This window comes from Rhinopithecus bieti, unplaced genomic scaffold (genome assembly GCF_001698545.2).
Source record: "Rhinopithecus bieti isolate Rb0 unplaced genomic scaffold, ASM169854v2 scaffold_6113, whole genome shotgun sequence".
Lineage (NCBI taxonomy): Eukaryota > Metazoa > Chordata > Mammalia > Primates > Cercopithecidae > Rhinopithecus > Rhinopithecus bieti.
In genome coordinates, this window is record NW_016805390.1 from 3,444,641 (window position 1) to 3,470,595 (window position 25,955).

Sequence of the window (25,955 nt, forward strand, 5' to 3'; positions counted from 1 at the left end):
CTGCAACCTCTGCCTCCCGGGTTCAAGCAATTCTCCTGCCTCAGCCTCCCGAGTAGCTAAGATTACAGCCGCCTGCCACTACGCCCAGCTAATTTTTGTATTTTTAGTAGAGACAGGGTTTCATCATGTTGGCCGGGCTGGTCTCGAACTCCTGACCTTGTGATTCACCCACCTCAGCCTCCCAAAGTGTTTGGATTATAGGCGTGAGCCACTATGCCTGGCCAAAAACTATTTATTATTGAACATTTGGTATTTCTCTTTCACTTCTTAGCTTTTTTCCAAATACACAGATCATGGCCACAATAACAATGGAAATTATTAATAGAGTTTTACTATAAATATTTCACCGACAGTAAGCTTTAGCTATGCTAAAACATGACCAGGCACTTTGTAAAAAGGCAGCTTACCTCTATCACTCTTATGTCAGCTGTGTAACATACCAAGGCTTTGCACTTTCCGCATAGCAGTTTTTTATTTTCCTTATCAGGTACAGGTTTTGGTTTTTCTTGACTATCTCTGATTAATTTTTCATGAGTCTGTATATGCAGAATCTAATGCAGAAATAAAGACCTCAAATGTAATTTGAGTATAACACATATAGAGAGAAACAGGCACAGATAGATACATACATATACATGCACATATACAATCATTCATATACAACTTCCATGAACATATGGTACCTGACTTGGTAAAATCACAGATTTTATTGGTTCTCCTAACTTAATATTAGTCAATGTTTAATTGTGGCCCCAACTAGTCTTTTAATTTCTTCATCAAAAATGCTCATAAAAGCACTAAAGATGTCCATACAATAGTCATATGAACTATGCTTTCTACTTTCGTGTTGGCAAAACTTGAAAAAAAGCAAAACCTGTACGAGATATACAATATGCAGTTTCGAGCATAATTATATCCATTTGCAGGCACAAACCCAATGAGTGATACAGCAGGCAGAAGAGCCCCTGATACAGTTTGTCTGTATCCTCACCCAAATCTCAACTTGAATTGTTTTCATCTTCCAGAATTCCCGTGTGTTGTGGGAGGGACCCAGGGGGAGGTCACTGAATCATGGGGACCGGTCTTTCTTATGATAGTGAATAAGTCTCACGAGATCTGATAGGTTTATCAGGGGTTTCAACTTTTGCTTCTTCCTCATTTTTCTCCTGCCGCTGCCACGTAAGAAGTGCCTTCTGCCTCCCACCATGATTTTGAGGCCTCCCCAGCCATGTGGAACTGTAAGTCCAATTAAACCTCTTTGTTTTCCCAATCTCAGGTATGTCTTTGTCAGTGGCATGAAAACAGACTAATACAGCCCTCAACATCTGAAACCTTTTTTCTCTCTCCCCTTCAGCCACAGGGAATATCGTTGCATATGTATAGTATGATTGTATTCGAATTCAAAGTCTAGTCCTTGGCTAAGAACATGGTCCAACTTAGAACCATGGACATGATAGTATAAAACTCTTCATACCAGTAAACAGATCTCAAACTGAGTGAAAAAAACACAATCATAGATGCCAACACTGAGATGAGAAAGATTTTAAAGCACCTAATAAAGATGCTTCGATGGACAATTATAAATACTTTTGAAACATAAAGAGAAAACATAAAGGCTCAACAATGAAATGGAAGATGTAAAGTTTAGAACTGAAAGATACAACCAAAATAAAAAGTTCAATGGATGGGCTTTTCCGTGGCAGAATGGAAGGGACAAAGAAAAGAGTCAGTGATCTGAAAGAACCACAGAAACTACCCAATCTGAACAGCAACAAAATACACTGGGGGTCTCAAGGGCCCGTAGGACTATAAAAAATGATGTCATGGCACTGGAGTTCTGCAAGGAGAGAAGAAAGAGCATGGCTTAAAAAGTATTCAAAGAAATAACAGCCAAATATATCCCAAATTTAACAAGCTACATCAACCAAGATTCAAGAAGCTGAACAAGCTCCAAACAGGATTAATGCCTTCAAAAAACACTCTGAGACATGTTATAATTAAACTTATGAAAGCTGAAGAAAAAAATCTTGAAAGCAGTCAGAGGAAAAAAAAAAGACACCTTACCCATAGGGGGAAATCAGTCTGAATAACAGATTTGTCATTAGAAACAATGGAGGCTACCTGGAAGTGGCAAAATATTTTTTAAATGCTGAAAGAAAAGAACAGTCCATCCCAGAACCCTAGACTCAGGAAAACGCCGCCTTCAAAAATAAAGAAGAAATGAAGACATTCTCAGATGAAGGAACACTGAAAATCTGTCATCAGCAGATTTATCCTAAAAGAATGGCTAAAGGAAGTTTTCTAAACAGAGGCAATGATAAAAGGAACCCTGAAACATCATGAAGGAAGAACACAGATTTCCTCCATGGGTCTTCTATGGAAGATTCTGTGCATCCCACTGGTTTATGGTGGCGCCTCTCTATATCAGACTATGCTTTCAAGTGTCCCAGGTGGATCCAGACACCCTAGATGCAAATAATGTCCCTGTCACTTAGCAGCTACGTCATTTTGGGCAAGTGCCTCATTTCTTTACATACAAAATGGGACAATAGCATCTGCTTCATGGACTGTCAGGAGATAACGTGAGTTTATGACTGCTCAGGCCTGCCCAGCACAGGGTAAATGCCCATCAGCGTTGCCTCCCTCTGTTAGGCTAGTCTTATGCTAAGAGCCATGAAAATGTTATAAAGAAGTGGCTTGTAGTTTTGTATTGATAAGGCAATCTCCATTCATTAGGGATTGCCTTATCAATACGAAACTACTAGCTACCCCCTTTTTAATTTTTCTAGAAATATAGCTATTTTCATCTATTTATTATTTTATATAAACTCTAGAACCATTTTATCAAATGAAAAGTATATTTATGCTTTCAATATGGTTTGTGATATGTGAATAAGTGAATTTGGGATGAATGCACATGTTTAAAATATTCAGTCATTCCATTCAAGAGCATGGCATTTCTTTTATCTTAATATCTCCCAGTAAAATTTATTTGTCCTCATTTCTGCTTCAAATTTTTCTGATTAGGCTGGTAGATGTAATGGTTAAACAGATGGGCTCTACCAACTCTGCCATGAACTAGCTGTGTGATCTACTGGCACTGAAGCTATTCAAGTCTCAGTTTCCTGCCTATAAAATGACATAGGAGGCACTACTATATGGATTGCTGTAAAGCCTATTGATGTAAGTAAAGCATTTGCAGGGACTGGTGGAGAGTCAGTGTTCTACATGCATGAGCTGCAGTTATTGTCACTGTGAATGGAAATCTCCCTCCCCCTTATATCTTTTAATTGGTTACTGTCATACATAGATAATCTGATTCCCATACCACTTCAAATTCAAATTTGCTTTATATAAAAAAAAAAATTTAGATTTTTTTTTTTTTTTTTTTTTGATACAGAGTCTGTCACCCAGGCCGGAGTACAGTGGCACAATCTCAGCTCACTGCAACCTCCGACTCCTGGGTTCAAGTGATTCTCCTGGGTTCAATTGATTATCCTGCCTCAGCCTCCCAAGTAGCTGGGATTACAGGCAGGTGCCACCACATCCAGCTAATTTTTGTATCTTTAGTAGAGATGGGGTTTCACCGTGTTGGCCAGGCTGGTCTTGAACCCCTGACCTCAGGTTATCCACCCACCTCGGCCTCCCAAAGTGCTGGTATTACAGGTGTAAGCCACCACACCCGGCTTCCTTTCCCCCACCCCCCCTTTTTTGAGATAGATTCCTACTATGTTGCCCTGGCTGGACTTGAACTCTTGGGCTTAAATGATCCTCCCATGTAGCTGGGACTCTAGGCGTGAGCCATCATGCCCAGCTAGACCTAGAATGTTTTGATTTAAAAAACCAAATATACTGGCTGGACACAGTAGCTCATGCCTATAATCCCAGCCTCTAATCCCAACACTTTGGGGGGCCGAGGCTGGCATATCACTTGAGTCCAGAGTTCAAGACCAGCCTGGGCAACATAGCAAAGCCCCATCTCTACTAAAAAAACAAAAATTAGTGATGTGTGGTGGCACACACCTGTAGTCCTAGCTACTTGGGAGGCTGAGATTGCAGTGAGCCAAGATCACACCACTGCACTCCAGCCTGGGTGACAGAGTGAGACCCTGTCTCAAAAAAGTAAATAAGAAATAAATAATTTAAAAATTAAAAACCAAACGTAATTTCCCCTTCCCCACTTCTTGCCCCATCCCACCTGAAATTATCTTCATTATTTTGTAAAATAAAGGGTGTTCAGGCCTCCTGTTTTAATCCAATTTTCACTGTTGTAAAACTGCTACATTATATCCCATTATTTCTCTTTGGACAAATTTCTAGAATTGAAATCCCTGGGTTATATGATACACATCTTCCTATGAGCAATTTTAATTTTCTTTTTTAATTTCTTTTTTCAGATATGGTTCTAATCACTACTTAAGCAGAATAGAGGTTACCAGGAAAGAAGGTGAAAATATAACCTTGCCTTTCAGGCATCCAAGTTTTTAAAAAATTCACTTATAATGGTATTCAATTATATACTGAAATTCAATTAAATACTAATAATCTCAAATATTTTAAGTGTTACTCTAGGCAATAGGTATAAATCCTAATAAGCTAAAACTATTACAGCTATACTTAAAACTAAGTAAAAATCAATAACTGGGTAAAGAGGCTCAACCAATCATAAGTCTATGGCATACTGACCTTCACCCATACAACCTGTGGCTAAAAAAGAAGCCTAGCTCCACACGGAGGTGGAGAAAAACAAACTATCTTAATTATGTGTAGTCATGGGTACGCATGTTGGAAGTTCTTTGTTCAAAATGAACTTTCTTTCACCCCATCTTTGTTCTCTGCTTCATAAGGAAAGAAAAGCAGCTTCCTCATTTTGATTTCAAATAAACCTTCACAACCACAACTGTCAGACCCTTCATCCTTATTCCTCCAGAATGAAACGCCACCAAATCCTGAAGCGTCCACGATGGAAATCAGTTATTGGATACCTCTGGGCTGTCTACATGTTAAGATGGCTGCAGAGTGACCAGAGAATTCTGGGGCGGGGGATGGGGAGTGCTCTAGTGACAGCAGGCCACACGCAGACAATGGACAGTGCAGCTGGGGCACTGGGGAAGAAAGCGGTCTCCCAGTACTCTCTGCTCCTCCGTCTCCCTTTCCTGTTCTTGCAGATTGCCCTAAAGAGCTCCAAGCTTTTGCCCTCTCTGCAGGCAGAGTTCCTTCCTTCCATTAAAACCCATATATAGGGACCAGGATGCTCAAACCCAAACCCCAAACCCTTATCAAAGCACCCACAAAAGGGGGGGCTCACCCCTAGAACCATAATTCCCTTTAGTTTTAAGAATATAAGATTTTCCCTAACTCATTATACTTTTACTAAGCCTTTGTTTTTTGTTTTTTTTTAGATGGAGTCTCACTCTGTTGCCCAGGCTGGGGTGCAGTGGTGCAATCTCGGCTCACTGCAAGTTCCACCTCCCAGGTTCATGCCATTTTCCTGCCTCAGCCTCCCGAGCAGCTGGGACTACAGGCGCCCGCCACTGCACCTGGCTAATTTTTTGTATTTTTAGTAGAGACGCGGTTTCACCGTGGTCTCAATCTCCTGACCTCATGATCCACCCGCCTCGGGCTCCCAAAGTGCTGGGATTACAGGCGTGAGCCACCGCACTCAGCCTTTACTAAGCCTTTGAAAGCTAATCCTTCCCCTTTGAACAGGGCAGCTGGGCCTGGTCATGTATGATAGGACAGGGATACCAACACAACTCAGGCCTCCCAGCTGCCAGTAACTCCCAGCTACACTGGTTATAGGGCTTCTTGTTCCCTACCATCTCTGCCTATCTATCTGTAGGTGTTAGGGGAACCCCAAATGCTATTACACAGCCTGACTCAACAGATATGTAACCCAATTCCTCCTCACCCCACTCCTTATCCTGGTGTGCTGTCTACAAAAGAATGCCTACATCTGGTCTAGCCTCTCTCTTCCTCAACAGACTTTTACTCTATTGCTTCTGTCACATGAGTCTAAGTAGCCTGTCACCTAGGAGAAGAGAAAAAATTATGCCATGGTTATTAAAACTCGTGGTTTTAAAACATGTATTGGCAATATATTTTACAAAATGGAAAGGTGGCTCAGTGAAAAGAGAATCCCATCCCCAGTAATACTAAGGGAGGAACTACATAATTTCCCTGCAATTCTCCTCACTGAAAATGTGGAAGAGGTGGTTCTAGATAACTTAATCTCCCAGCTTTAGGAAGAAAAATGTTTTTTAGATTAGTAAACACTGACAAAGTTGTGATTTGTGTCCTAAAGTGTTAATCTGCTTTCGATAATTGATTGTCAATACTTTTTGGAGCACAGAGATTATGACTTTTTAAAATTATAGACAGTATGGAGTTGGTCTATTAAACTGTAAGGTTCATCTTCATGAAGTTAAACTATGTCTCACACGTCTATCCAATAACAGCTCTCATTTCTTAGGCATGTATTTTATGCCAGGCGCTAAGAGATACAATGCATACATCTCATTTATTCTCATGACCACCCTGGGAATTAAATACTATTATGTCCCCCACTTTTTACATGAGGAGATCGATTATTTAAAAGACAGAGCAACTGCCTGAGGTCACACACCTTGCAAGTGACAGAACTGGGATTTGAACCATGGATTCTAGTGTTAAAGCTCTCCCCTAGCCCTGCAGTGACCATGCTTCCAGAGATTCTGAGATGTAAATCTCTGCAATGGTTCTGGAGAAAGTGTAGGTATGTGTTTCTTGACTTTCCCCAATCTGATTTCATGCTTCTGTGTTACGGAAATTACAATGGAATGAAGGTCATTACACTAAGAGGTTGATCTGAATAGGTATGCCACTCCAAGGTATATATGATTGTCCACAGCTATCAAAAGACATTCCAATACCTGCATCATGACCTAGGAGCTTTTCTCTGAGGACTCTTTGGAGAGAGAGAGATTTAAGGAAGAGACTAAGAAGAGCTGTTGTTTCCAGTATTAGGATATAGTCCTCGACATGAACTGTCAACTAGAAAAATCCTAGCTCAATTTGCCTTTTAGATCTGAAACCATAACTTCAGTTATTAGCACTATTAAATATAATCTAACCTCATTGACACTTAAAAACAGAATGAATTTAATATTCGCTAAGTATAAACTTTTTGTTGTAACACTCTAAGCAATATGATAAAAGGTACCAACCATCCTCACCTTCCCTGATAGTTATTTATAGTCAGATGCTGAAAGAATAACATAGACTCACCATTTCCCTAAATACTGCTTCGTCCCATGTCTGAAGGCGTAAAATAGAGTCATTCATCATTTTTTCTTTGTACATGTTTATTTGTTCTTTTTCAATTACACCAGCATTACTAGTCAGAAGGAAGCACTTGCTGCCTCTTGCTCTTCCTCTGCCTATGAGAAAATAAATATTTTAGTTGGTGTTTTTGACTTAAAGCTCTGATATAATCTGCAAATAGGTAAACAGATAGAGGTAGTCCTAAAATTCAACTTTGGTTCACTGAATCCCACTTCCCAGGAAAGTTGAGCTGTTAAAGAGTGAACTCATGAGGAGCACTGCTTGAACCCAGGAGTTTGAAGTTGCAGTGAGCTAGAATTACACCACTGCACTCTAACCTGGGTGACAGAGCAAGACCTATCTACATGAACCCCCAGTATGACACTGTGATGGCTCTAAGATGAGCAATAAACAGGCCCTCCTTCGAGAACCTTCTAGACAATGAGGAAGTAAGATCTCTTCATAACCAGCAAAACATAGGTGGAAAATTTTAAGTGCTATTACAAAGATAGATATAAAGGGTTATAGGCTTTATATATTCCAAAGAGAGACTTTTGCCAGCTGGGAGGATTAGGGTCAGATGATATGGAGGCAGGGGAAGAGGTAAAATGAAGAGTAGCAGTGCCTGAGCAGTTCCTTCAACAAGCAATAAATGAGGAAGTCAGGTTAGCGGAAGTGGATAATGAACAAAAGGGAAGAATGGGTAATAAAGTTGGAATTAAATGGGTGCTGGATTTTGGAAACTCTTTAGCATCAAGTAAATTGGGAAACCACTGGCATTTCAATACAAGGAAGTGACATGATCAGAGCTGTTTTTCAGGAAAAGTACTATGATAGCTGTACTTATGGAAATTGGAAGAAGAAAAGGAAAAAGAAGGGAAGACTAGTTAGGAGACTAGTCCAGGTGGGGCAGAAAAACTGTGGAGTATCCCTTCTTGAATACAGGGGGCCCTTCACCCCACCAGCACCACCATGAAAGGTCTACATGTTGACTGGCAAAGCTTCAATGCAAGTTGGAATTATTCTTCCATAAATATATCAGTCAATGCCAGGCAAGTCAGCAGCATCATTGTAAGAATCAAAGTAGAGTTTATGTTAGTGAACAAAACGGTAGCCACCTTGAAGGCCGATGATACCAAAGTGCACTGTGCCATTGTTTACATACTCAACCATGGCTCAGTAAACAGAAAGGCCAGAATGACACATACACTTACAAATCAGTCAAAACAGAATCCATGTAGGAATGGTCTCAAAGCTTCTCTTACCTCTGGTTTGGATCATTTTGATGACATTGCCCACATACTCATACAGGATGACAAGATTGCAATGTGCAATGTCAATGCCTTCATCAGCAACTGAGGTGGCAATCAGAATATTGTGATCTCCATTGACTTTGAATGCATCCAATATACACTTCTGTGCTGGGAGGGTCATTCCTGTGTCAGAGTAAGAGGGCATTATACAACTCACCAAAGAGGGAACTTCCCCCTTGAAAAAACAGTTACTAATTATGGAATGCTTATTACATGCCAAGTACTGTGATAAGTACTTTATATTCCATGATCTCACAACATACCTATGCAGTGGGGTCTGTTTCTATGCCTGTTTCAGAAAGGATATTTAGGGTGGCATCTAACGCTTAGACTCTGCCACAAGACTGAGTTCAAATCCCAGCTCTGGGGGACTTATTAGTTGTATGGCTTTAGCCATATTATCCAAGAAACACACTTGTTTGCAGAAATATCAACAGCTAATTGTAACAACTTTACATGTATGTAAGAATTTATAGCTGACAAAACATTTTCACGTCTTCTCACCAGAGTGATATCATCATAAAGCCCTGTAGGTCAACGGGTAAGTGTTCCGATTCCCCTTAACAAATGAGGGCCGTGCCAGGCGTGGCTCACGCCTGTAGTCATAACACTTTGGGAGGCCAAGGCAGGTGAATCACTTGAGCCTAGGAGTTTGAAATCAGCCTGGTTAACACAGGGAGAACCCATCTCTACAAAAAAATTTAAGAATTAGCTGGGCATGGTGGCACACACCTGTAGTCCCAGCTACTCAGGAGGCTTAGGTAAGAGAATCACCTGAGCCAGGGAAGTTGAGGCTGCAGTGAGCCATGATGGCACTACTGCACTCCAGCCTGGGCAACAGAATGAGATTATCTTTAAAAATAAAATACAAAAAAGACACAAATGAAGGGGCTTGAGGTTCCAGAAGTGAGGTAAGCTGACAAGCTAGCTATCAGCAGTGTTGGGCCTTGAACTTCAGTTTAAGACCCTAATAGTGTGCACTGTTGGGGTGTCGGCCTCCCCATACACAAACTAAGAATCATTTTCTGCCACACCCACCCACAATACAGTTGTATTATGTTTCTATGAAAGAGGCAATGCTATCTGCTCACCAATCCTGTTTCTTTCTCCTGCTGGGGGCACACAGCTGAATTATACTTTGCAATCTAAACTATCACTAATGGCATGTAGATAGAGGTCATGTGTGTTATCTTCCAAACCAGACCCCTAAAAATTGTCCATGTTCTTGTTATTTCTCATCAATGGATGATAAGGTCCCAGCAGAGGATGTGGAGACCCCCTGTGATGACAGAGCCATAACAAGGAAAGAGCCTGGGTCCCTACAATAAGTGGAAGAGGATGGAGCAGAGCCCCCACCCCTACCTGTCTATACTTGGGAGTGTAAGTGAGCAGAGCCCCCACCCCTACCTACCTACACCTCTGAGTATGAGGTATAACTTTTATTTTGCCCTGCCCCTGAGATCGTGGGGGTTGTCTGTTAGAGCAATCAGATTACCCTGATTTACACACAGCCTATTCCTGGCTGCAGCTACTGGACTGAAATAAACATTTGAACTATGTTGGGCCAATGCAATTCTTCCCTCTTGGAATCTGAAATTGGGATTGGAGACAGGTAGTAAATCAGGAAGGTGTGGGGCAGTCATGAATGGAGAAGCAGAGAGAGCAATCTGTAAAAGGAAACTACGAAACAGATGTGCAGGATTCAGAAAAATTTCCAGTCCCAGTTGCAATTGTCCACAAAGCCCGAGTGCACTTCCGGACTGTGGGTTCTATGGTAGACCCAATTATCCCTGCAGCAGCCACACCCCCTTGTGCTTAGATTAGCCTAGGTGGGTTTCTGTTAATCAGGGAAAAGAAAGCATCTTGACTAAAACAACCACATACTGCCTTCTAATATCCTATGATAGTGGAGGCTAAATTTAAATTGTCTGAATACAGTGTGAAGTTCAGATGTGATAATTACCCAGTTTGTGTGATCATGGCAGACACTCAAAATGGTGGCTCAAACAATATGCACACTTCAAACTGTGTGGATCCTAAAGACATCTACATTTGTCTATTAGTAGAATCACCTGATCTCCACTCACTGCTCACAGGGCGGACCCACCTCAGGCACGTAGAGGAAGGTTAATATGTATTATTTTCCATTACCTAGCTGGCAGTGGACTCAGAGTTTGTGGGAAAAGATCCCTTGTGATTTTTGAATTATTTACTATTCCAAGTCATGAAAATGCAGGCAGCTTTATTTTCAGAAAGGTGCTTAAAAATCAATCTCTAAACATTATTTTGATTTTACTTTTGAGCTTTCTTTATCCAGAATACTTTTTTTAAAGATACATACTTTCTGTTATTTTTGAATCCATGTATTCTCAGTAAAACCAAAACCAAACAAATGATGAACATTGTGGACCATTACATAAAAGTTCTGGATGTGAATAATAGCTAACATTTAACATATATTGAGCACTCACCATATGCCAGGCATTGTTCTAAACCAGGAGTTGGCAAACTTTTTCCATAAAGGGGCTAGATGTATAGTAAATACTTTAGGCTTTGTAGGCCATGCTGTCTCAGCTACTCAACACTGCCATTCTAGTGTGAAAGCAGCCACAGACAACACATACATGAATGGGCATGACTGTGTTCACCCCAAAAATTATTTTATAGACAATGATATTTGAATTGCACAAGCCTTTCACATGTCATAAAATATTCTTTTTCAAACAAAAATCATTCTTAGCTCAAGAGTCATTCATAAGCAGGCAGTGAGCCAGATTTTGCTAATGACATTAACCCTCTCAGCTAGGTACTCTTATTATTTTTCCATTTGACAGATGAAGAAAGTAAGTCATGAAGAGGTTACATAACCTGCTTCTTTACACAACAGGAAATTAAGAAATGGAAATTTGGAAATATACAAATTTAGCAAACTGAACTTTTGCTTATTTACATGCAGCTTTTGTAAAAGGCTGTTCACAATTCTTATAGCTTAACTGTGCAAGGAAGAGGATCAGACCAGAAACAAATTCAGCTAAAATTGTCTTAATTACCTGGTAAATCAAGTTTAACCCATTCGATAAAAGCTATGGAGTTCACACTGATAAACTGAGTGAAGAAAATACTTCAGTGATCTCCACCTCACAGTTAACAGAATTTATAAAAGTTCCAACTGGCTAGGCAGGGTGTTTCACACCTGTAATCCCAGCATTTTGGAGGCCAAGGTAGCAGATTGCTTGAGGCCAGGAGTTCAAGACCAGCCTGGCCAACATGGCGAAATCCTTTCCCTACTAAAAATACAAAAATTAGCTGGGCATGGCGTCATGCACCTATAATCCCAGCTACTTGGGAGGCCAAGGCATGAGAATCGCTTGAAACTGGAAGGTTGCAGTGAGCTGAGTTCGTGCCACTGCACTCTAGCCTGGAAAACAGAGCAAGACTCTGTCTCAAAAATAAAATAAATAAAAGTTCCAGTTTTTTCCTAATGTATTTCCAGCCCAAATCTTGAGATATATTTTTCTATGGCCAAAACAATTTATTTTCACCATCATCATTTACTAAACAATGAGCATCTCTGGAACAGACATCATACGTGATTAATTTCTTATTCATCTATTCAGTCAAACATTTATTCAGTAATTATGGCTTGTCAGATAAAAATAATGATTAAAAGGTCCATTTTTATCCACAAGGAGCTCATATTTTGTGGAAGAAAAATATAAATAGGAAGCTATAATTGAGTGTGATGAGCACAGAAAGGATGCTACAGGAATGTGGAAGAAGGAGATCTCTACCAGTTTTTGGTGGTTGGGGAAGGCTACATGGCAGAAGCACAATGCCTGGCACAGCATAAGTTATAAATAAATGTTGTTGAATGAATGGATGAATAAATGAACAAACCAATAAGAAAATATTTCCTGAGTGTCTATGTGTGGAGAAACAACAAAGTTTGAAAATCAAGTAGGACTCATGTTGGAGTCAGATCGCAGAGAACTTTGAATCCCAACCACAAGAATATGGTGTTAGACTTCATTTGGTGAGCCACTTTTTTTGTTTTTTTGAGACAGAGTCTCTCTCAGTGGCCCAGGCTGGAGTGCAGTGGCGCGATCTCGGCTCACTGCAAGCTCCGCCTCCCAAGTTCACGCCATTCTCCTGCCTCAGCCTCCCAAGTAGCTGGGACTACAGGCGCCCGCCACCAGCCCCAGCTAATTTTTTTGTATTTTTTTTAGTAGAGACAGGGTTTCACTGTGTTAGCCAGGATGGTCTTAATCTCCTGACTTCGTGATCTGCCCGCCTCGGCCTTCCAAAGTGCTAGTATTACAGGCGTGAGCCACCGTGCCCGGCCTGGTGAGCCACTTTTTAAGACCCGAATCTACTTTTCATATTTGTGAAATTTAAAAATTACACGAAGTGAAAGTGCGAGGGTGATAACTGGAGACTGACAAGGTGGGCATGGGAGGGTGCTTATTATAAACAACACTAAATAGGAAGACTTGTCAGCGCCAGTCACTGAGGGGTGGGGGGCACAGCTATGAGGTGGTCAGGATGAGGGCAGGCCACCTAGGATCCTCCCAGATAATAACACAGGCAACCTTTTATCATTTGATCACTCTAGCTGGATTTCAGAATTGTCTGCTTGGACTTTTTAACATTGTAAAATACATAATACACACAAAAGCTATGCATATCTACTGCTTAGAGAATAACAATAAAACAGAAACAGAACATTTATATTTCCAGTTAATCTTAATCTGTTGGTTGAAACTTTGGGCAGGATAATAATGCACTCAAGCATGACTTAAAAAGCAATCCTGGCTTTGTCTGTAGGACATATGAGAGGAGGCAATGTCTACAAGGAAAGAGACTGGAGTGGTTTTTGGCATTTGAGCATTGTGATGGCTTTTTGATGCATTAACTTGGCTAGGCCAAATAACAGTTCCCAGTAATTCATGTAGCTACTGCTCTGAAGAGATTTTACGGATGTGATTCAAGTCCCTAATCAGTTGACTTTAAGTCAAATAGTGAGTTCATTCCAGGTGGGCCTGCCTAATCAGGTGAGCCTTTTAAAAGACAGCTTAGGCCTTCTCCGAGCCCAGAGACTCCAGACAGCTCATGCCTGTGGGGTTCCAGTCTGTTCCTGATAGTCCCTTTCCTGACTACCTGCCCTACAGACTTCAGACTTGCTTTGCCAGCCCAATTGTGTAAAATAATTCCTTGCAAGAAATCTCTGTATGTGTGCATATGTGAGACACATTCCTCTCATATATATGTATAATCACCTACTGCTGGCCGGGCGCGGTGGCTCAAGCCTGTAATCCCAGCACTTTGGGAGGCCGAGACGGGCGGATCACGAGGTCAGGAGATCGAGACCATCCTGGCTAATACGGTAAAACCCCATCCTTACTAAAAAATACAAAAAAAAAAAAACTAGCCGGGCCCGGACGGCGTGGCGGGCGCCTGTAGTCCCAGGCTACTCGGGGAGGGCTGAGGCAGGGGGAGAATGGGGTAAACCCGGGGGGTTGCGAGCTGCAGTGAGCTGGAGATCTGGCCACTGCCCACTCCAGCCTGGGGCGACAGAACGAGGACTCCGTCTCAAAAAAAAAAAATCACCTACTGCTTTTGGCCTTCTCTGGGTTAAACCTTTGACTGGATACAAGCATAAAACAGTATTGAAATATATATTGAAATTCTATATATTAAAATATTCAATATTTAATATTGAAATATATTAAAACAGAATTTGAAATATATACACACACACATACATACATACGCACACACATATTCTTAAATGCATAATCCACTAAATCTAATTCACTATATATAAATACCTGTGTTCTGATTTGTTTTGCCACGTCCAGTCAATATGCCAGGTTTTAGAAAACTGAGTTTAGGATTTCCTTCAATCCAATTTTTTAAAGCCTGAAAATGAAAAGCAATTATCAATTAGACACTCCTTATAAATCATTTGTACTAATTCAATATTGAAATACATGCAAAAAGAAAAACATTTAAAGTTAGTATATGTACAGTTTTCAGACTGACAAACCTGAGAAAAAAAGCATTTTGGAATTGAACTCTATGTAATAATTAACTAAAATGGCATAGATCTCTGTGACCTGATATGGTGTAATCTCTAAGACTTTTTTTTTTTTTTTTTGAGATGGAATCTTGGTCTATTGCCTGGGCTCAAGTGAACTCCTGGGCTCAAGTGACTCTCCTGCCTTAGCCTCCCAAAATGCTGGGATTGTAAGTGTAAGCCACTGTGTCCAGTACTTAAAACTTTCGAAATTCCAATGGTTTGTTGCTAGTATGTAGAAATACAGTTGAATTATGTATATTGATCTCATGTCCTGCAATCACGCTAAACTCACTTATTCTATATATCCACTATTTTGAACTTTTGTTTTTTCTCTTAAAAATGTCTTAGAGGCCGGGCGCGGTGGCTCAAGCCTGTAATCCCAGCACTTTGGGAGGCCGAGACGGGCGGATCACGAGGTCAGGAGATCGAGACCATCCTGGCTAACACGGTGAAACCCCGTCTCTACTAAAAAAATACAAAATCTAGCCGGGCGAGGTGGCGGACGCCAGTAGTCCCAGCTACTGCGGAGGCTGAGGCAGGAGAATGGCATAAACCCAGGAGGCGGAGCTTGCAGTGAGCTGAGATCCGGCCACTGCACTCCAGCCCGGGCGACAGAGCCAGACTCCGTCTCAAAAAAAAAAAAAAAGTCTTAGAGATGGCCAGGTGCGGTAGCTCATGCCTGTAATCCCAGCACTTTGGGAGGCTGAGGTGGGTGGATCACGAGGTCAGGAATTCAAGACCAACCTGGGCAACATGGCAAAAGCCTATCTCTACTAAAAATACAAAAATTAGCTGGGCATGGTGGCACACGCCTGTGGTCTCAGCTACTCAGGAAGCTGAGGCAAGAGAATCACTTGAACCCGGGAGGTGTAGGTTGCAGTGAGCCGAGGTTGTGCCACTGCACTCCGACATGGGTGACAGAGCGAGGCTCCATCTCAAAATTAAATAAATAAATAAAAATAAAAATTAGCTGGGTGTGGTGGTATACACCTGCAGTCCCAGCTACTGGGGAGGCTGAGATGGGAGAATCATGTAACCCAGGGAAGTTGAGGCTGCAGTGAGCTGTGATCACACTAGTGTACTCCAGCCTGGGCAATGAGAGTGAGACCCTGTCTCAAAAAAAAAAATTTAAAAAAAATAGTTTTTAAAGTACCATTTATAATAGCATCAAAAAATTAATACCTAGGTATAAGTCTAACAAAATATGTGCGGAATCTGCTGAAAATGACAAAACACTGATAAAAGAAACCAAAGAACATCTGGTTAGTCCACCTTTAAGGTAGCCCTCAATGAACTCCACCTTCTGTATTCAGATCCTCGTGTAATTCCCTCCCCCGAGTGTGAAGGGGACTTACTGACTTGCTTCTAATGAATAAAATACAACAGATGCAATGCGGCATCATTTCCAAGATGAAGTTATGACTGTGGCTTCCAAATTAGATACCCTCTATCTCAATCTCTGGGATCACTCTCTCTAGGAGAAGCCATCTGCTGGTCTGTGAGGTGGACCTGTGGAGAGGCCCACATGAGTGAACTCAGAGGCTCTTCAGCCAACAGCCATATGAGAGGAGTTTGGAAGTTAACCTCCCCCAGTCAAGCCTTGAGTCAAGCCATGGCCAACACCTTCACTACAGCCTCATGAGAGATCTTCAGCCAGAAACACCCAGTTAAATTGTTTCCAGATTCATGGCTCATAGATATTGTAAGATAATAGATGTTTCTTGTTTCCAGACACTCAGTTTTGGGGCAATTGTTCCTCAGCATTATATAACTAATATGGAAGCCATATAAATAAAGAGATATACTATGGTCATGGATTAGAACACTCAATATTGCCAAGATGTCATTTCTCCCCTAATTTTATCTTTATGTATTTTAAAAAATATTTTATTTTTTCAAGACCAAGTCTCACTCTGTCACCCAGGCTGGAGTACAGTGGTGCAATTTCAGCTCATCACAGCCTTCGCCTCCCAGGTTCAAGTGATTCTCCTGCCTCAGTCTCCCAAATATCTATGATTACAGGGGCAAGCCACCACGCTAGGCTAATTTTTGTATTTTTAGTAGAGACAGGGTTTCACCATGTTGGCCAGGCTGATGTCAAACTCCTGACTTCAAGTGAGCCACCCGCCTCAGCCTCCCAAAGTGGTGGGATTACAGGTGTGAGCCACCATGCCCAGCCTCAATTTTATGTTCAGATTCAATAAAATCCCAGCAGACTTTTTCATAGATGTGGACAAGTTGCCTCTAAAATGTATATAGAAAGGCAAAGGAACATAGCTAAAAACAACCTTTAAAAAAAAAATTAGAGGACTCACATCACCCCATTTCAAGACTTACTATCAAGCTACAGTAATCAAGACAGCGTGGAATGGGTGAAGAGGTATACGTATGGATCAATAAACAAAATAGAGAATCCAGAAACAGATCCATGCAAATATAGTCAACTGATGTTTTCAGAAGTTACAAAGGTAATTCAATAAAGGATAGTCTTGTCAACATACAGAACTGGAACAGCTGAATGTCCATACACAAAAAGAAAAAAAAAAGCATCTCAACCAATACCTCACGCCTTATACAAAATTAATTTAAAATTGACTGTAGACCTAAATGTAAAATGTAAAGCTGTAACACTTCCAGATGACAACATAGTGAAAATCTTTGTGACCTTAGGTAAGCAAAGGATTTTTAGAGATAATACCACCATAGGCAAAAACCCATAAAAGAAAAAGCTGATATACTGAACTTTGTCAAAACTCAAAACTTTCAATCTGCAAAAGATACTGTCAAGAGAATAAGCAGACAAGCCACAGACCAGAAGAAAATATTTGCAAATCACATTTCTGACAGAGGACTTTTTTGTCAGACTATAAAAGAATTCTCAAAACTCAATCAGATGATAAACCAATCTTTTCAAACCAAAAGATCTGAACAGACACCTCACCAAGGCAGATACAGATAGCTAATAAGCAGAAGAAAGATGTTCAGCCATATTACTCATTAGTGAAATGCAAATTAAAACTGTAGTGAGGTATCATTACCTACCCACAAAATGACTAAAATTTAAAAAGTAAAGAAAGGAAGAAATGCTTGCTCCACAAGTATCAATACTTATAATTAGAGTGATTAACATAGTGACAGCATGAAGCCAAGTTCCAAAACTTTGGGAGGCCAAGGTGGGAGGATTACGTGAGGCCAGGAATTCAAGACCAGTCTTGGCAACATAGCAAGACCCCATCTCTACAAAATTGAATAAATAAATTAGCTGGGCATGGTGGCACATGACTGTAGTCCCAGGCATGGTGGGAGAGGGGGCTGAGGTGGGAGAATCGCTTGAGTTTGAGAGGTTGAGGGTGCAGACAGCCATAATTGTGCCACTGCATTCCAGCCTAGGTGACAGAGTGAGACCATCTCTAAGTGAAACAAAAAAACAAAAAACAAACAAAAAACACAGTGAGGAGTATTAGTGTAAGGATAAACATATATTCAGAACAGAATAGAGAACCCCAAAACAGATCCACACATACACATATATGGTTTCCTGACTGTAGAGAGGAGAAAACAGCTTTTTTTTTTTTTTTTGACACAGGTTCTACCTCTGGGCTGGAGTGCAGGAGTACACTGTCATGATCACTGCAGCCTCAAGCAATTTTCTAGCCTTAGCCTCCCAAGTAACTGGAACTACAGGTGCACACCACCAGCTAATTTTTCTTTTTTAAGAGATGAGGTCTCACTGTGTTGCCCAGGCTGGTCTTGAACTCTTGGCCCAAGCAATTCTCCTGCCTCAACTTCCCAGAATTCTGGGATTACAGGCGTGAGCCACCATACCCATCCCAATTTTTTCAATGAACAGTGCTGGGTCCATTTGTTATCTACAAGGAGAAAAAAAAAGCTTACATCCACAAGTGCTCTGGTTTTCACAAAGAGAATTGTTATTGTCTCTGGGTTTAAGTGGTACTCTTCTTGTAAGATGAAGCGGAGGTCTTCAAGTTTAGGGTTCTCATTGCTGGGATCCCTGGAAACACTTTCTAGTTCCTGCAGCTTTTCTGCAAATGGGAAACATTTTATAAATGGCTAATAAATTCTAAAAATTTAGAACACACTGTCACCTTTAGCTATTGTTCAAACAGTTAATCTCTAAATCTTTGACCAGAATGTTTTGAGTAATAACTACTGATTTAAATTGGTACAACCTTTTAAGAGGCAACTTGGCAATATCTATCAAAACATAATACACACACATCCTTCAATCCAATAGTTCGACATCTAAGAATTTTGAGACGCAGTTATATTTAGAAAATCATGGAAGAGGTCTCCAAGGATTTCACTGTACTACTGTTTAAGGTATAAAAGAAAAACAGAAAACCTAAGTGCCCAACAATAGGAAAACAGTTCAATAGATCATGGGCTATGCATCTAATGTTAATACAATGTGGCTATGAAAATTAATAAGGGAGTTATATACATGATATATATGATACCAAAATATTTTAAGGTTAAAAAAAATCAAGGTAAGGACAGTATGTTCAGTATGGTCCCATCTTTAAAAATATAGTCAGGCCGGGTGGGGTGGCTCATTGTAATCCCAGCACTTTGGGAGGTTGAGATGGGTGGATCACCTGAGGTCAGGGGTTCAAGACCAGACTGGTCAACATGGTGAAGCCCTGTCTCTACTTAAAATACAAAAATTAGCCAGGCATGGTGGCAGGCGCCTATAATCCCAGCTCCTCAGGAGGATAAGGCAGGAGAATCACTTGAACCTGGGAAGCAGGGGTTACAGTGAGCCAAGATCTCACCACTGCACTCCAGCCTGGGAAAGAGAATGATACTCTGTCTCAAAAAAAAGAAGAAAAAAGAAAAAAAATACATATAGTTATAAAACAGGGGTGTGTTATAGCCTGATCATACCAGACTATGAGACTATGGGAGTCAATTGTGGTTTCTCTTTTATTGGTTTGTTTTTCTTGAGATGGAGTCTCCTGTCACTCAGGCTGGAGTGCAGTGGCACAACTTGGCTCACTGCAACCTCTGCCTTCTGAGTTCAAGCGATTCTTCTGCCTCAGCCTCCCAAGTAACTGGGATTACAGGTGCGTGCCACCACATTTGGCTAATATTTTGTATTTTTAGTAAAGATGGGGTTTCACCATGTTGGTCAGGCTGGTCTTGAACTCCTGACCTCAGATGGCCCACCCATCTCAGCCTCCCAAAGTCCTGGCACTACAGGTGTGAGCCACCATGCCTGGCCAATTGTTAAATTTTATTACTTTTTACAATTATCTATGCTTTTGAGGTTAGTTACATCTATTGTATCTGTATGGTAGAAATACTATAGAATGATGTGCTGCTCATCTCTTTTTAACACTAGTTCAATGACATCTTGTTGGTAGCCTGGAATTCACTACAGTGGAAGCAGTTATACCATAGAAATCAAGAAAACACCAAAAATCAGTGCTTAATTGATTGACTGAGACAAGGACTCACTCTATCACCCAAGCTGGGGTCCAGTGGTGTAATCTCGGCTCACTGCAACCTCTGCCTTCCAGGCTCAGGTGATCCTCCCACCTCAGCCTCCCAAATAGCTGGGACCACAGGAGCATACCACCATGCTCAGCTAAATTTTGTATTTTTTGTAGAGATGGGGTTTCGCCATTCTGCCCAGACTGATCTCCAGCTCCTGAGCTCAAGTAATCCACCCACCTTAGCCTCCCAAAGTGCCACGATGACAAATGTGAGCCACCATGTCCAGCTTAATTTATGTTGAGAGTTTAGACTTATGAACATGATAAAAAAATGATAATACAGATTAAATTTAGTAATTACATTGTGAATAGCACAAAATATTGAGAAACATTCTCCCGGTTTTTGAAAAACTATTATACAATTCAGCAAAAAATTGCTTGCATCACTGGCAAATGAGTGAAGTTCCAACATACACCTTTGTTGTTTCATTTTTATCTTCTAACATTAACGAAACTATATAGTAACAACCATATCAGAAAGAATCACACTTCTTTGTCATTGCAACCCTTGGTTGGCCATGGATACAAAAAATCTGCAAAAACCACCAAAAGCATTCTGTGAGAATTAATTGGCTATGTGGATTTTATAATAAAGAATAGTCTATTTTTATTATTATTTATAAATTGTGGGTTGCATACCTCCTCTATATAAAAAAATAAGCTTATGTACATATATATGCATACATTTTTTCTCTAGTGGGTTGTTAAATATTTACCAGCAAAGCACTGGTTACATGTATGTACAGTAAATACTTAGGTATAGGCCAAAAAATACCCCAAATTACCAGTAATTACCTTTGGGAAAAGAATTCAAAACAGGGAGAAGGAAACTTTTTTTTTTGTTTAATATCTATTTTTTAATCATATGCAGGGGTGAGATTATGTGCCATTTTGGTTTCCTCTTTATGTAAAAATATATATAGGCCAGGCGCAGTGGCTCATGCCTGTAATTCCAGCATTTTGGGAGGCAGAGGCGGGTGGATCACTTGAGGTCAGGAGTTCGAGACCAATCTGCCCAAGATGGCAAAACTCCATCTCTACTAAAAACACAAAAATTAGCTGGGTGTGGTGGCACACACCTGCATTCCTGGCTACTCAGGAGGCTGAGACATGAGAATTGCCTGAGTCCAGGAGGCAGAGGTTGCAGTGAGCCATGATTGAGCCACTGCACTTGACCCTGGGCAACAGAGCAAGACTCCACCTCAAAAAAAAAAAAAGTATATATAAATTATAGTCTTTTTAATATCATTAAAACACTTTTCATATTTTTTTAAACCTTTATAAAATTACTAAAAAAGAACGTTAAACAAAAGAATGCTACGGTCTGTGAACCATATGGGAAACACCCTTTGCAAATCCTGTTTTTCCTTCTTCTAAATAGGGAATGGTATAAGAAACAGACTCTTCCCGTAGGTACTAGATTTCATTGAACCTAAATAGTCCTACTATCTCCATCTTCCTACATCCAGGACAACTCCCTAAGTATCCCCAAGTTTATGTATATTAAATACAATACATGTTTGTTTTGCCATTCCAGTCACCAAGAATGCTACTGTGGCTTCCTCCTCTGAAAACACCACCCACCTTCAAATCTCTGAGTAAGATCTTGCTCAATTTCATCGAATCCTGCTGCTCGGACATTGCTGAAGAAGTCTTTCAAGTAATCCAAAGCATCTTTCATTCGTGCATGCTCACTGATAATGAGGGCATCATTATATTTCTGTTGAAAGTAAAAACTGTCTCAATATGCTTCCAGTGTCAACACATTCACTGTACTCAAGTTCAATTCATTGTATTTAAAGAATTAGTTTTAAGAAAACTTTTCTTTTCAAATCTATTCCAACTTAGCTTTTAAAATGAATGGCCTCTAACAGTTCTGTAACAAAATCTTTGAACCAAATATTTTTAAAAAAAAAAAAATCAATTAGCTAGTAACATTAATTATCATCACTTTGGATTATTGAATTTTACCTTAGAAAAGAAACTACGTGAAAAACACATATCAAAATTAAAAAACAATAATGAAAGTAAATCAACTTCTACATCAACCTGCCTCATAATTCCGACACTTCACTTAATTTCTATATACATCTGAAGCCATTACTACATTCTCATTGCATCTTCCAAAATGATGGCCCTGACCACCTCCATCAAATGTTCAACCAAGCTAACTGAAATTCTNTATATTTCTGTTGAAAGTAAAAACTGTCTCAATATGCTTCCAGTGTCAACACATTCACTGTACTCAAGTTCAATTCATTGTATTTAAAGAATTAGTTTTAAGAAAACTTTTCTTTTCAAATCTATTCCAACTTAGCTTTTTAAAAATGAATGGCCTCTAACAGTTCTGTAACAAAATCTTTGAACCAAATAGTGTTAAAAAAAAAAAATCAATTAGCTAGTAACATTAATTATCATCACTTTGGATTATTGAATTTTACCTTAGAAAAGAAACTACGTGAAAACACATATCAAAATTAAAAAACAATAATGAAAGTAAATCAACTTCTACATCAACCTGCCTCATAATTCCGACACTTCACTTAATTTCTATATACATCTGAAGCCATTACTACATTCTCATTGCATCTTCCAAAATGATGGCCCTGACCACCTCCATCAAATGTTCAACCAAGCTAACTGAAATTCTACAAATGTATGCTAATTGAATGCATTTGAATATATTTTCACTGGCTGGATAAGCAGAGGTGATAGCTGTCGCTATAGTTCGTTAACTTCTTGGTTAGCCAGAGAACCTGGATTTCTGAGCATGGGGAGTCACCGAAGGTGAAGAAATGTGTGCTTCAAGACATGGCAACAGAACTTTCCACTTGCTGAGCTTTAAAGATGGCTGTCACCGGACTGATCTTGTATCTGGAATAATGTTCTCTCACCATCACCCAATTTTTTCCAACCATGTCAGTTAATGCTAGAGGCAAGGCATAGAATCTGAGCCTTTATTTCAGTCCTGTTGCCTGCAATGTGAAATTTCAGAAAGTAAACTGAGATGCTGCTGAATGGGAAAACTTTTGGAGTTTGCTTCATAAGAACTTTCTGGAAAGGTTCCTAAGCGAGCTCTTGAGGACAGGATAAGAAGTTGTTATCTTGGCTTCCAGGGTGCCACTCCCAGTAGGTGCTGCGACCAGAATATGACTCTTAAAAGGAGGAACATACCCGCAAATGTGAAGTGTATAAAAACAGGGCTTTACAAATCCTGCTCTCTTCATCTTTGTCTGGCATCTGGAACACCATGCATGCTTTCTGAACTGTAACAATCCATTGTTCATATTTCTGTGTTCCAAATTCCCTATTTTGAATTTGAGAAAAGTTTTCTGTAAAAAAAATAAAAAAAAAAAAAGTTTGTCACTGTGTCATATGGTCATTTAGGTTATAAACAGGCCTCACCGTTTCATTTTCTTTTCTTTCTTTTTTTTTTTTTCTTGAGGCAGAGTCTCACTCTGATGCCCAGGCTGTAGTATAGTGGTGCGATCTTGGCTCACCGCAACCTCCGCTTCCCAGATTCAAGCGATTCTCCTGCCTCAGCCTGCTAAGCAGCTGAGACTACAGGCGTGTGCCACCAAGCCTGGCTAATTTTTATATTTTTAGTAGAGACAGGGTTTCACCATGTTGTCAGGCTGGTTTTGAACTCCTGACCTCAGGTGATCTGCCTGCCTTGGTCTCCCAAAGTGCTGGGATTACAGGCGTGAGCCACTGCACCCGGCCTAATTTTCTTTCTTACTCTCTGCAAACAGGGTATTCCTCCATGAAATAGTCTTAAGTAGCCTTTTGCAAAAAGGCAAGGCACCTGAGGTGGGAGGAGTAAGAAAATAGAAACTCACGTCACCATCTCTCCATCCTTTGCTACTTCCCCAATTCAAACCACATCATTGTGCTGCTGGATAATATGACAACCTCCAAACTGGTCTCCCTTCCTCTTGCCTTGTTCCGTCTACCCCATTCTCTACCCAGTGGTTAGAGGGAGTTTGCAAAATTGCAGATGAGAAACCAGTCCACTGCTTAAAAGCCTTTAGTGGGTTCCTGCAGCCAAAATCCTGCTCCAGCTCACAGGCTCCTCCCCATGTTCCGGCCTCTGCTTGCTTTTGCTTATTTCTGGCCATTCTCCTTTCAGCATTCTACAGGACTAATGGAAGTCCCCATACTCTTTCTAGTATCCTGGCCTTAGCATATGGTATTCCCTGTCCCTGAAACACACCTTATTATCCCTACCACACCAGCTGCTTTAGTATTATTATTACTTATCTAATTTTGGCCTTACCATCAGACTAGAAATGCCCTGAGGCCCGGGGCTGTGTCTTTGGGTTCATGCTGTATTCCCATCACCTGGCACATTCCTTAGCACTAAATGAATGAACATATGCATGAACACATTCAGGAAATTGCTAAATCAAAAGGATTCAGGTAGGGAAGAAGTAGAATATAACACTGGAAAGATAAGTAGAACCTGGTTGTTCAGGCAGAGCTCAGACTGCAGGTTAGAGGCGTGAAGATTATCCTGTAGGCAAAGGGTTTTTAAGCAGGACAGGGACATGATAAAATGTATTAATGAAGACTAACTAGTTCATGAGGGGTTGAATGGAAAAGAGAGCGGAAGTGGGCAAAATCAGCTAGAAGGCTGTTAGAACAGTTATAATAGCAATTGTGAAAGAAAAGGGGAGAGAAAAGCAAAATACGTGTGAGAGAAGGAGAGACTCCATGAGGTGTCTTACAGACGTCACATTTAACGTCTCTAAAACTCAAAACTCACCTTGTACCTGCCAATGCTTCTAGTCCTGGTACCAGGACCACCCACTGGCATTCATACAGGGGCCTAAGCCAGACGCCTCGGGGGGAATCAGCCCCTTCCTCCCCTTTCTCATCCCCACCTGAATCCGGTTAGCCATCCAATCATAACACTCAAGTTAGAAGCATCTCACATGTGTCTCCTTCCTTCTCCAGTCCATCTCCACTGCCTCTCTTTGGTCCTTCTCATTCACTGGTATCTTTATTACATCACTAATCAGTTTTAAATCTTCACTTTTTCCCCCATTGTTTTTAGGATAAAATTCAAATCCAGGCCCTTCACTGTCTTCCCCTGGCCAATCGCTAGTCACACTCCTTTAGTGCTGGGAAATGTGCTAGGTGATTGCCTCTAGGTCTATATCTGAGCCAGCAGAGGAATGGGGGTTTCATTCAGGTAAACAGGAAAGTCAGGAGGGAAAGCTGATTTAGAAGATAGAGAAAGCAATGAACTGACTTAAGTATGGTTATTTTTCAGGTGCGTGTGTCTGGATGAACTTATTTTGGATTTAAAAAGGAAAAAAAGAAAGAATAAAGGAGGACATATAAGGCTCCTAAATAACCTATAATCAAGGAAGACAATCTCTGGATATGCTCTTGACATTGTCTGAACTAAGGAGAATGCAAAAAGACCACAGTGAACAATAAATGGCTATTCCCAAGTAGAGAGAACACAAAATATGAGATTTATCTCACCGAGGTCTTTGCAGATTCTCTTCGCCAGACTCTCTGTGTCCCTCATCAGCTGAGCTATGATGCATTTAAATTTGTCGCTAATCCGTGATTCCACTTTCCTGAAAACTAGAGATATTAAAAAAAAGAAAAAAGAGTGAGTATATTTTCAGGAAGGACAGACTGTAGTTCAAAGTAGATATCTCTAAAACCTTTTTCTGCCTTTGATACTTCCTCTGAAAAACCTAAGGTTCCAAGCTCACTGGCAGGTGGTCC

At 40.5% G+C, this 25,955-nt stretch overlaps 1 protein-coding gene and 1 long non-coding RNA gene across 3 annotated transcripts in view; one reads left to right on the forward strand and one right to left on the reverse strand.

The window, feature by feature from the left end:
- RIGI (RNA sensor RIG-I) overlaps nt 1–25,955 on the reverse strand; it is a 73,049-nt gene that overhangs the window by 3,749 nt on the left and 43,345 nt on the right. The window contains 8 exon segments of the mRNA XM_017872309.1: nt 408–551; nt 7,267–7,418; nt 8,568–8,738; nt 14,444–14,534; nt 18,589–18,737; nt 21,795–21,930; nt 23,385–23,542; nt 25,704–25,808. Coding sequence (XP_017727798.1) covers nt 408–551; nt 7,267–7,418; nt 8,568–8,738; nt 14,444–14,534; nt 18,589–18,737; nt 21,795–21,930; nt 23,385–23,542; nt 25,704–25,808 — 1,106 coding nt within the window.
- LOC108529801 (uncharacterized) lies at nt 455–21,839 on the forward strand. Of its 2 annotated transcripts, XR_001885685.1 has the most exons (4): nt 455–1,238; nt 1,355–3,183; nt 9,869–9,995; nt 21,748–21,839. It is a non-coding gene; the product is annotated as an uncharacterized LOC108529801 (long non-coding RNA). The 2 variants fall into 2 exon arrangements; XR_001885684.1 differs by lacking the exon at nt 455–1,238 and having other exon boundaries at nt 1,271–3,183.